This window comes from Manis pentadactyla, chromosome 2 (assembly GCF_030020395.1).
Source record: "Manis pentadactyla isolate mManPen7 chromosome 2, mManPen7.hap1, whole genome shotgun sequence".
Lineage (NCBI taxonomy): Eukaryota > Metazoa > Chordata > Mammalia > Pholidota > Manidae > Manis > Manis pentadactyla.
The window spans coordinates 66783559-66796595 of record NC_080020.1 but is presented as its reverse complement, the minus strand read 5'-3'; the positions used below and the strand labels follow the sequence as shown (position 1 = coordinate 66796595).

At 36.8% G+C, this 13037-nt stretch overlaps 1 protein-coding gene across 23 annotated transcripts in view; it reads right to left on the bottom strand.

Annotated features, from left to right (window-relative positions):
* MCTP1 (multiple C2 and transmembrane domain containing 1) overlaps positions 1–13037 on the bottom strand; it is a 516560-nt gene that overhangs the window by 183408 nt on the left and 320115 nt on the right. For 14 of the 23 annotated variants that reach the window (XR_005032713.2, XR_005032712.2, XR_005032711.2 and 11 more), the window contains 3 exons: positions 11600–11677; positions 6962–7132; positions 4149–4279 (listed from right to left, as the gene is read on the bottom strand). Coding sequence is in view for 20 of the 23 variants with exons in the window: in XM_036925718.2 (XP_036781613.1) it covers positions 4149–4279; positions 6962–7132; positions 11600–11677 (380 nt within the window). In the remaining 3 variants the exon portion in view is untranslated. The remainder of the gene's footprint in view (positions 1–4148; positions 4280–6961; positions 7133–11599; positions 11678–13037) is intronic. The other 9 variants (XM_057493380.1, XM_057493373.1, XM_036925715.2 and 6 more) reach the window with 1 other exon arrangement.

The following is a 13037-nucleotide window of genomic DNA, read 5'->3' as shown; positions in this document are numbered from 1 at the left end:
CATAGAACGACATACAATGGCAGTTTCGAAAATAATTATAATAAGATGATGTGGGAAGTGAATTCTGAATATATTTTGAAGGAAATATTAACAAGTTGCTGATGGAGTTGATAAGAGTGAGAGAAAGAAAGGAATACAAAATGACTCCAGGACTTTTGTTGTTAGCAACAAACAAGGAAGAGTCCTGAAGGACAAGCAGATTTGGGGGAGCTAGGGGTCAGAAATATGACTTTGGACCCACTACTAGATAGTCAAGTGGACACAGCAAGCAGGCAGTTGGATGTGGGAATCTGGAGTCCAGAGGGGAGTTACGGAGTGCGGTGGGCCTGTGTCCTCAGATGGCACAGAAATCTCAGATGGTATGGAAAGCACAAAAGTGAATTAAGTCACCCTGGGAGCAGGCGTAGACAGAGAGCATGCCCAAGGAGTGAGTTCTGAGGCTTTTCTGAACTAAGAGGAGGAAGACGAGGAAAAATCTATGAAGGAGACCAAGAAAGGCATGATGAGGAAGTGGAAACAAAGAGTTGCTGTCCTGGAAGCCACGTGAGAAGCATGTAAGTTTCCGCACTGCTGGGGGAAGGCTAAAGACTGGCCTTGGATTTAACAATTTGATGGTCACAGGGGACCATGACAAGAGTAGTTCGGTGGGGCAGAAGCCCGTCTACGGGTTCGAGAGAACTGGGGGGTGGGGTGAGTAATGTGCAGTGTTAAAATAGTTCTCACTGTATGCACACTACAGGTATGCAAGTGGCTCTTTTGTTCGTAGCCATTCTCGTCTTTATTATGAAAAAAAAAGCCCTGTTATTAAGTATACATTTATAAAGCACGTATTCAAAAATTATTATATGTGAATAAAACCGGGAAATAAAGAAGACAGTAACAAAACCATAAGACAATAAACTAGCCTACATAGATAATCTAATCCATACAAGTGTTCTGAAATTTGGGACTGAATTTAGACACTAACCTTAAAAAAAGTTATTAGCCATTAAAGGGACAGTATTACCTTCCATGGCCAACTTTACATTTACTCACCAGCCACTAGCCAACTCCCAGAAGTCTCCTATTTTTAAGTTAATATGGATGTATCTTAATTATTCCAACCACAAAAACAAAATGGTAATTATGTGATGTGATAGAGGGGCTAACTGTAGCTACATGGCAATCATATTACAATATATAGATGTATCAAAACATTTGTACACCTTAAATTTACATAGATGTCAAGTATATTTCAAAAAATAAATATTTTTATAATACATACAATGTTGTAATGATAGCTAGCAAAAGAAAGCACAGTGACTGTCTTACTTCTATTAGTTCACTCTTAGAATCAAATTTAATTGGAAGGTGTCAATTCTCTTCTAAACTATTCTAGGAACCAAGGAATTCTATTAGTTCTACTGTTACCACACAACCTTCACATAAACACAGGCAACTTTACTTGCCTGCCTCTTGCGTATGATAATACATTGTTTTTTCCATGGCAGGATGTGTATAAAGTACAATTTAATAAGCATCAAGTTAGATTATTTTATTTATATTGCACTAGAGTGTCTGGTGCAATCTAGGTATTGAACAGAGTTGAAACAATGATTTCCTTTTTGTGCAACAGGCATCTTTGCTAAATTATCTGAGTGTATGACAAATTTCTATTTTCCATCTCTGATTATCTCAAAATTCAACAATAATTCCCTTTTCTTGTATGTAAAGTGCTTTCAACTGATACTCAAAAGCAGTCTGAGGAAGCATCTTGTCTACACCTGTGCTCTTGTTCCCTCTAAGATTTTTGACTCCAATTGCTTTCATAGGCAATTATGTTTGGCCTATATCCAAAGGTGGATATTTTTTCTTATGAGGCTAATGCCAGATAAGTTTCTGTAATATTTAGAAAAAAACTGGGAATAAAAGTAAGTCATTCAAAATGGAGTATTTTTAAAACTCCTGTAATTCTCTAACGGCAGCCTTTGAATTCACCATCATGCCAATTGTACTCCAACCAAGACACTGGGAAGCAGAGCACAGAGTAGTGCCCAGCAGGACACTAAGGGCGATAACACCCAGGGCACCTTGACTTGCTTGCTGGGTTCTCCTGTGTAATAGCTGTGAGCACAGAAAACTCATCCGAGCATCCAGGCAAAGCCCGAGTCAGAAACTATATGTGGGTGGTAAACATCTCCAACAGCAAGAGAAGGTAAGAAGGGAGAATACACTTCCAACTAGATCATTAGTTTGTTATAAAAGGATGTCCCCTGGGAACAGCCAGATGGAAGAGGCACCAGGGCAGTGTGCGTGGGAAGGGGCACAGGGCTTCCACACCAGTCAGAGTGGCCTAGTCTCCCTGCACTTCCATGGCTTCAGCCACCCAGAAGCTCCAAAAATAGGTATCTTCTTTTTTTCCAGACTTTGTAAGTCAGCTCTCCCAGTTATCTGGAGCCATCCCTGCGATCTTCAAATGAGCCATTTGCCACTGTTCTTCAAAATTTGCCAAAATACGAACAAACTCATAGAAACAACATGAAGTGAGACAAGCAGGTCCACACCTCTGCCAACCATTTCCATGACATAACAAGTCATGCGCCTGAAGAAGTCACATTATCATGTGAGAAAAGGGAAAGGGCACTACCAAATGGGATGACAAATTTCCATAATTCCCAAATTCTTTTCAAAGGAAGAAAAAAATACATGAAAGGATATCCTTGATGATGGAAGAAAAAACAGGAAAAGGGATAAGAAGACTTAATATAATATGGACCCATAAGTACAGGAAGCCAGTACATTTTTCCAATTACTTCATTATTATACCAACATATTTTCTGGTAGTAACCAACTATAGCTTATGTTGCTATAAATTATGAAAATGAATTAATTATTCAAGGAATAGCCACACAGTACCCACTTGACAGAGTTCATAGTGTATTAAGAGAGAGAGAAACACTGATATATAATTATAATGAGATGTATTCAGTGTATTAACAGACATATACTGCTATTTAAGATGGTGGTATATTCCCTAAGAGAACAAGGGAGCACTTCAAGAAAATTCGGAAAATAGTGTTTTACCAGAGGGAAATAATATTTAATGAAGGTCTATCCTTCAAAAAGCATTGAAATGTAGCATAGTTTTGGGTTGCAGTGGTGCTATTCCCATTTCATTTTATAACAAAGTATTAAAGGTTAACGAAAGCTTATCTTTGACCTCTTACTTTACAATTCTGTGATGAAAACCATTGTCTAAAACATATGTATCAGAATAACAAAAGAAACAAAGAGGTAAATATGTTGTGTTGGATTTCTGTTCTTGCTTTTCTAGCATAAAATTCTCTTATAATTATTAGCATGTATGCATTTCTTCAAGCTGTATGTTTAGAGATTTGGGAGTCATGTGAACTGCAATGATGAAAGAATTTTCTAAACTAACAAATTCTTCTGTCCACCATGCTGTGTTTCAGTAGTAGCAGGTTTCAATTTGCTTTGCTACAAAGACATATATAACTATCTAAAAGTAGAAAAACAGGCTTTAAAGTAAGAAAAAAACTCATATAATTCAAGCAGTCATTCAAAATAACCTTCTTTATGGAGAGATGTCATATAAACCTCAGAATACTCTCTTCTTCCCTGCATGATCAGATTAACATGGATCTGCCTCACTTGCATGTTTCCTTCACTAAAATTTGGGGACTCTGCAGATTTATGAACTCTTAGGAGATTATAAAGATTCTCTACCTTGCAGAGAGTTGTAGGAAACAATGCATTTCATGGTCACAATATGCTTTATGAAAAGTGATATTATCTCAGATCACTTTACAGACTATGAATATGCTCTTTGTTCTTTTAAGTATCTTACATCAAATGAGATTCCTCTTTCTCAATTCCCATAGCTTTTACACACAGCGTTCCTGACATCTGGAGAACATTTCTGGCTATCCAATTCAGACAGCTTGTCTATCAACTGGTCAAAACTGCCACCTACTGGTCAGTCTTCAAATAGACTTTTCAGTTCGCCCAAGCATTGCCTTACATGGTAAGATACTTTCCTCCAGGACAGTAAACCAGAAAAGGCCAGTATAACCAGACTGAAAGAAATTATCCTTTTAACAAAATTCCCCCTCTGCAAGGTGAAGCAGAAGACACCAAGCTTCACAAACCTGCCAATGAAATCATCCCTTTTCCCAGCATCTTTGTCCCAGGTAGTGATGTCAATGATGCCGCCTCTCTCTTCATAGAGATGAAAATCAAACTGTTCCCTCCACTGAGGATTCAACGTTTTTGGCATAATCTGGAAAAACAAAAGTTATTACTGTCACATCAACATCAGTCTTTTAAAAACCTTAACTCGAGACCATTAAATCAATAGGACTTTAGATACCATCTAAAAAGCACGTAAGTGTGAGAATTGAACATCTCCCCAGAAATGATGGAGACGAGTTACTAGATCTCTAGCATCTTTACTGCATATCGTCTGAGAGAACCCGAAAGGGTGTGCCCTGAAAACACAAGGCACCCCCACACCACTTGAATCACAGATGAGATAGATGTATTACATAGAGAAGGTAAATGTCTATAAGTGAAACAACTCACTCAGACATTAGCATGCATTTTACCTAACAACTTTATGCGCAAAGATGTAACTCATAGCCTGTCATCTCATAATAAAGGAAAATAAGGATTCCTAGGTTTTGTTTTATTTTCCTTGCTTCCTCCACACAGGAATTCTTAGCTGAACACATGAAAAAAAGAAAGAAAAACAGACAGTGAAGTTCTGTGGGGGCAGGAGGAAAAAACAAGTAACTTTGGGATAGCCAGGCAAAGCTTTACCTTAGAGTTACAGCATGATGTATCATCCCTACTTTATATATGGAAGAACTGAGATCTAGAAGTTAAGTGACCCACCAAAGGTCATTATGTTTTATTATCTAGACTCTAACTCAAGTCTTTGTTTAGAGCTTCAGATCTCTTTCCCCAAAACAATATGCCAAAAATGTTTGTGAATTAATATGAGCATGTGTGTGTGTATAATCTCTATGCTGCATATACAAGAAAGATCTTATCTGAAGTGCAATTTTGTAATTTTTAGTATTCAGATAAGACACCCGGTGGAGTCAATGAAAAAAGTGACCTATATTGATGCATTCTAAGATTTCATTCACCATTGTATTAAGCAACATTCCTATTTGTTTCCCTGTTCTTTCTTTTTAGAGAGAGGCATGCAGTGGCCTTTTCTCTTTTTAATGTATGAGAGACAGATTTTCAGATGTAAAGACTTTGAAAGCGATGAAGTATGTTATGTGCGAAGGTAATGCAAATGAATCACAATTTTTAAAGTTCATAATCTGAAATTAATCAGCAATAGATCATGGAAAGAAAGAGCAAAGAGAGACACGTGTCCATAGCTGGGTTTCATATTTCATATCTAAAGAGCAGAACTATAAAAATAAGTAATGTTTAAGCCTACCAGAACATGGGAATGATGTTAATTGATAAAGGACAAGATAGAAGTGGTCATCAGTACCTATTTTTGGAATCAGTAGTTTCTTTAAAATGTTATTAAACCCATGGCAGAAAAAAAATGATGGCACTGGATGGATGCTATGATAATTCAAATTGGGTCAGATGAAGTCCTATGGTATCCTGGGGAGTGGTCTGTCTCACTTATTTGGCCAAAAAGAGCCTAACTTTTCAGTTTCCTTTTTTGTGATTGTCTTCCCTATATGATTTCCTTCAGGTCAGAAATGATGCCTGCCCCTTCCATGTGGACACTCAGTGAGGTAACTCTTGTTTGTAAGTGAGGTAAGGTTCTTGTGTTATGATGAAGAAATTGAGACATGAAGAAGTTCAGTAGTTTACCCAAGTCACATTACACGGCCTGCCTGCAGTTCTTACAGCCAGCTAGTGAATCAGCTCTGTGACATCTCGCCACCTTAGGTGCTGATGAACACCTCCTGGGCCAGAAGGAACCCAGGCAGGCTGTGTTCTAAACGATGATGTCAAGGAGCAGGTATTTCCACTGAAGCAGCATGGGATTTTTAACCCAAGATGGGTGTAATGAGTAGTCCCAAGCTGTCTACAATACCAGCTGTAGAAGCTGACCGTTGAAGAGGTTGTATTTGGGTATAACACAGATAAGACTTGTGCCCAACTATAATGGGACTATAATGACCTTTACTAATTATTACTACTTCTATCAATAACATGATTATTTAATAAAACATAGTATTACTACTAATGGAATTGTTATTACACAGTGCATTTCTTATTACTGCTGCTACTCTTCGTTTTCCTTCTGCTACCATCATTTATCTGGCATTTATTATGGGTAAGGCAGTATTCCAAGTCCTGTGCCTGAAAAACATATTCGTTCAGTCTTCTCAGTAACTTTATTAGGGAGGCATCATTTTAGTTCTAACTTTACAGATGGGGGAATTGGGGCAGGGAGCGGTGAAGTAACTCGCCCCATGGCACACTGCTAGTAGTAGTCGCAGGAATTTGGCCCTTTGTTTTCTAAATTAAAAAAAACCAAACAACTGGCAATCCATAATGGCACAAGTCAGCTTGAATAAAATGGTTCAGAGGTACAGAGGTTTTTATGGCATGTGAAATAATATTAGCCGTACTGATGTTAGTGCTAGCGGTAATAATAATAGTGACCAATACTCTTTCAGCACTTCATGTTTCAGCCTTTTTTTAAAGAGATAGTTCCTGCTATTGTTCTTGTGTTATGATGAAGAAATGGAGACATGAAGAAGTTCAGTAGTTTACCCAAGTCACCATAGCACATTAAGTGAGAAATGCAATAGAATTGTAATACAAATTCAATATAACACCTCTTGTTTTTTAGGACGTTCAAAAGAAGTTCCGGTTAGCATTCTAAAAAGTACCTAGTGTTTTTATCTCCCAAAGCATGGCTATTAACCACCACTGCCTTATAATGCTGAAAAGAACCCAAAAGGGACATGGTCACCTTGCTCTTATATTTCTGGTGCCCGAGCCGAAACTTCACATAGGGGTCACTCAACCCGTTTGAATCCATCGCCTTGAGATCTCGCCCCTCAATCAGCGTGATGCTGACTATTCCTCTCCAAAGATGTGATTTTCTGTGTACATCTGATAGGCGTAAACTTTGGGTCTGAAACTTTTGGCAAAGGAAAACAAAATTAGCTTATTGTGTTTTAAACCAAAATACCTTATTTGGCATTACTCTTTCCCCGGTCGTAATTTTTCAAAATTAAAAAATAGTTACACTCTTTAAGAAATAATGTATGGATTATTAATTATTTATTATAAAACAATAAATGAGAAGTTATATGATAAATTTAAGGTTAAGTGAGTAGTCAAAAAGAGGTAAGTGCTAAAAATAAAGTCTGGTTTCTTTAGTCTTAAAATTTACAAGATGTAGATACTTCAAGAATATCAGAGATTATTTGCATATATGTCAAATATGCTTATGTCAAACTACATAAAAATAAATACATAAATATCAAAGTCCTCATCCTCACTGTGCTATTTAATTTTTAATTACTTATACTTTTTGAAAACCTTTTTTTAATTTTATAAATGGATTTTACAAGTGATTTTCAGTTGTAAGATTAGTTGCAAGGTCTATTCATACAACTTAAAAATTTCTTTATTGCCACATTAGAAGATAACTGAGTTTCAGTTCACCAAGGAACTATTTAAGGTACCACAGAACAGAAAACAAAGTCAATACGCCCACCTGAGAAGTCTTGCTTATGTCTGAACCTTGCATCACAAATTTTTAAAATTATATATGTGATTTATATCGGTAGGTATGTTTCTGAATTTATTGCTCATTCTAGTATTTGAACATTTTCTTTAATGTTTTTATTATGCTCAATTCTAAATCACAATATCCAGGCCAATGAACATCAGAATTTTTAAAAATTAACATGTCTACTAAAAACGGCCATATATATTAATCTCTTTGAACTAAATACATAAAACAAGTCAGAGAAAGTGGCTAAAATTTTAAAACGTTTTCATTCTGGTTCAGAACCAAGCAGTATTATAAAAAATGCTGTGTCTTTCATATTGTCGAGCATGTTTTCTCCACTTATAGTCATTTCATGAAGAAATTCAATGTTTTTCTCAACCTCAAAGTACTCCACTTCTAAATTATGGATTAGCTCTACTTCTGGCCTAATTCCTTCTATATTAACATTATAAAATTATAGCCAATTTTGAATAACTCCACCCCCCACTTTGAAGTACCACCTGGTTTCCATACCCCAGTAATGCCATAGCCATTTTTATTTGTTGTCATCAAAAGTCATGCATTTCAAGGAGCTTTATTGCGAAACTGAAAGCTATGTTCTTCAAAATATAATACTTCTAATATTTTAACATTTTAATGGAAATCTTTCTAAATCACATTGTACATTTCCTTCCCTTGGTAACCAGCAAATTTTGAACATCATTGGTGGCTCTACCTTATTAGTATCAACTTTGTCTACACACCCCTCACCTCTGAGAACTCCAAGAGCATTGTTCAACTGTGTTCCAAAGTACATCGGATGGAGCACCTTAACATCCACAGGAATCCATGCCCCACTTCAGCTAGAGTCCCTCTGCTCCCATCTGTTTTCCACATCAGTTTTCCACATCAGATTTTGTTTGAACCAAGAATTTCTCAGATTGAAATAATTACTTAGAATTCATTGCACCAAGTGATCTTCAAGGGGTTTTAAGACTTCACATTACTTATTATTATATAATGTGGCAACAGATTTCAGTGTTTTTATTTTTTATATCTATCATCTATCTATCTATCATCTATCTATCTATCTATCTATCTATCTATCTATCTATTATCTATCTATCATCTATCAATCTATCATCTATCAATTATCTATCATCTATCAATCTCTAACCACTTCTGATTCTGTGAAAATTTCCTCTAATAGCACTGTAGAGAATCAAGTTCTCAACTTTGGGACTGAAACTTTTGTTCAGGAATATGAGCAGAAAAGAGGAAAGAAGGTAAACAAATTTGTGGAAAGTGAAAAGAAAGACCTTAGCAAAGACCAACAAATTAATAACTACCCATTAATATAGGGCTTCAGAACTTAAAAGTGTATATGTGTACATTTTATCATTTGATTTGTACTAAAACCCTATGCAGTAAGAAGTCAAGGCCTGGGATTCCCATTCTACTGATTAGGTGTCCGAGGCTCAGAGTAGTAGGGCTAATTAAATGGGAGGGCTATGACTAGAACCCAGTATTTCTGACGTCTATTCCTGAGATCTTCCAGTATTGGTCTTTAAGGCAAAGACTCTCTCCTAGGTTTAAAAGTAATCATGATTTAAGTATAATGTTCCTAAAGGGTACTCTCCAGTTAAGTGAGTTGATTATATTGGAAATGACATTCCAGTCTAGATTTTCTTACATGGCTAATGCATGGAATCACCTTCCTATTATATGGGCACATGTATTTATAATCTTTTAGCTTGATGATGGATGATATACTAATGACATTTTGTATGTACTCTAAGAAACAAAAGTCATACACTACACTCAGTCAAATAATAGCTGGGTACAATCTAGGCTACACAACATCTTGAATTAGTAAAGCTAAGTTGGGTTCTTGAATGGAAACTAAGGGGGAGGAGGGAGAACTATTCCTTCACAAAAACAGAACTAATGGATTTGGGAATTAAGGTGATTTGCACAAATGGTCAAAAGAAAAAAAGGGGGAGTTCCAGAGACACACTAACTGATATCATTTTTTGAAGTGAGTTTTTTCCTTATTCAATATTTTGTAAGAGGTACTTTACTAAAAAGAAAATCTATAATTCATCTGTGATTTGATTGAGTAACTACACAGTCATAAAACAGATGAATATTCAGTCTAAGTGTGAAGAATAGGAGCTTGAAATAAAATTATAAGGTAAAGGGGAAAGAAATAAACTTAGGCTATTAACAGTAGAAGAGATAAGCACTTAACATAAACATCCACTTGCATCTTTCCAGCAATTTCTGACCATGTGACTTGAGCATGTAGCTCCCTCTCTGGATCTCAATTTTCTTATCTATGGTTTCCCAGAATCTACTAAGAGCACTTTCTTGGTGTGTGTGTCAGGGGTGCAAATTAGGGGTGTCTGTATGTTGGGAGCCTGCATAGAAAAAAACAATATTCCATAAACAAAGAAATGTAACCTAGTTAAGACAGTCATTTTTTACTTTATTTAATTTTAAGCCAGAGTTTTGGGAAGCTCGTTGAAGGGGTGGTGGAAAGAGGAATTCTACAATACCCCCAAAAAAACCCTTTGAAAACTACTAGCTCCAATGCTCTCCAAGGTACCTTCTGAGGCGCTTGTTGCTCTGTTTAAAGTTTCCTTCCTCTATACAGCAAAGTTCTAAGTGTGGTCCACAGACCAATGGCATCAACATAACCTAGGAAACTGTTAGAAATTCAATTTCTTTAGCCCTCCCTCCCGCCCCCCCCAGACCAAGGGAATCAGAAGCTTTGGGGGTGGGCGCAGCACTAGCTTAACCTGTGGTCACACAAGGAGTTCTGACACACAGTCAAGTGTGTGGACCCCTGCTGTGCCATTTCCAAGGTACACACGCATGGGCCTGCTCTTATGTCCTGATCTCTGTGATTAATCACTACAACTACACTTTGTCCACTCTCTGGTATGGAGAGTACATATGCTAATTAAAGTCCTTTAGTCCTGCTTCTGAATTTACTGATTAGGAAAGCTGACTGGTCTGGGTAGTTGGAGCATTTAAAGAGAGAAGTAGTAGCCTACTGAAAAATTATGTGAAGTTTGCATAATTTACTATTCCCTTCCTTTGCTAGTGTTTTTCCTCATAGAATGTATGTAAATAATACACATTAAGTATCGACAACCAGTCAACCAAAAATTACTTACTGAGCCCCTAAATGACAAGGAGTGTGAAACAAATCCAACATATCCCTCAATAAATTAACATATTACAGCTGGTCCTTCATTGTCTAAGGTAATGTTCTGAACTATGTCCTTGTTGAAATGGAATTCTATTTGAGGAGGGAAATCAAAAAGGAGGGAAGAATAAAAAGGGAAACTAACCTAGCTTCAAAGCAAAGAGCCAATTCTGCAGAAGGAGGTGTAATCTTTGATCTTTTAAAGCAGTAATTTCCAAATTTTAGTGGGAAGTTCACTGAAATCGCTAGGCCTGACCCCCCCGGATGTGATTCGGTTCTCGTGGAGCAGAGTGCATGTGTATCTCCAGCATATGCTCCACGTGATTCTCATGCACACCAAAGTTTGAGATCCACTCTCATAAGAAAAATTCATCCAGGTTCAGATTTAATACAGAATATCAAGATATCAGGTACTGATATAAATTTCAAGATCAGAGGCAATTAGTGAAATGTATCTTTCGTTAAGATTTTAGAACTAGTGAGCTAGCATTTTAAAGAGAATATTAGTTTACATGTATTATTCCTTGAGAAGGAATTGAAGATTTCAATTCCTTTTCATGTGAATAAAAAAGTTAGGATAGGGAAGAGGTTTTCAGAGCAGTAAGTCAGCCATGAGAGTTCACAGCTCATGCAAGCTCAGAAAAAGAAAAAGGAAACTGAATGGTTGAACTTACTTGTGCATTTTGGTAATGAGCAGTCTGAAGATCTGCTCTGCAGACACCCCGGACGGGGAAAGCAGGCCTGCCGCATGTCTGGATGGAAATGAACGATCAGAGCTGTACAGGAAAGCTTTGGGCCACTAGCAACACCTCATTTCAATTAAAAGTTAGCATTATTCTTCAAAAAACATCATTTGAAACAATATGTATTTGTTTCTCAAGTCACTCCCAGAAAATGTCTTCTAGCACGATGAAGATAATTGCCAGTGCAACAGTATAGTTTCCTGCCTCCATTTTCTTCACAGCATAATGCTGCAGTAGTCAAGAAAATAAAGCACCAGAGATTGTAGGGTGATGGATCCTACTTAAGTGGTTTCAGGCTTTTATTAATAGTTGTAGCAGAGAAAAGAACCATTGTAAGAGAATTCATGAAAAGAATCATTTTCCCAAGTCTGGTGTTTCAAAAATTTCTTGAGACTTGTTTCCAACATCAAAAACGAGGTAAGGCTCCAGAAGAATAAATATTACACGGGCAGGCAATAACCATGATCCAATTAGCTGCATCCCACACGTGAACCTCCCATACTGATTAAAGAGAGATGTCTAAAGCAACAGAGAAATTTTGCCCCATATAACACTTCCCTTTGTTGCCTTTGCTCCTAAAAAAGCAAGCAAAAGGTCTTCACTATTAAGACCAAGAACAGCAACAGATGCATTGAGATACAGCTATATAAGAAATTTTGAAGGAAATTATCACAGTGGGGCTAAGAGTTTGTATCAAATGACTTCCAGTGCAGCTAGACAAAGTTTCTGAACAACAGTATTATGAGATGAGCTTTGTCAGCTCTAATAACATCAACAGGGAGATTAGACTAGGCCAGCCTGAAAGGTAGGTTAGATTATACAGAGAGAAATAAACTTGCATTGAGCAGCTACTATGTGCTGTAATTTTCATACTTCAGGGTTTTTCCAGTCACGACAAGTATTTTTATAAAGAAACTGATGCACAGAGAAGATAAATACCCTACTCAATGCCAGATGGCTAGAGATTGGCAAGGCTGAGATTTGCTTCTGGGGTTGCTGATACCTAATTGATGACTTTCTCCACCATATCTCATTTTTTGGACAATGCCTAAGAAGTTCATGATATGAAAAATAATCTGTACAGGATTTGTTGAAATACTCTGACTTAGGTTAGATGAAATATATCCTTCAGTATAGACTATCAAGAAAGGTTAATCAGGAGCTTAGAGGAAATAAAAGTTAGCAAGTAGTAAACTCTACCATATATTGTTCAGTAAAGCATGTGAAAGTGAACTGTACTCTATAATAAATTATAGTCTAATACATTAATAAGGTGAAGTTGTAGAATCTTGTATATAATTGAGAACACCTCTGCATTTCGATTCTAGTTAATCAAGTTTATTAATTCCACTCCTTGAAAAACTGGATC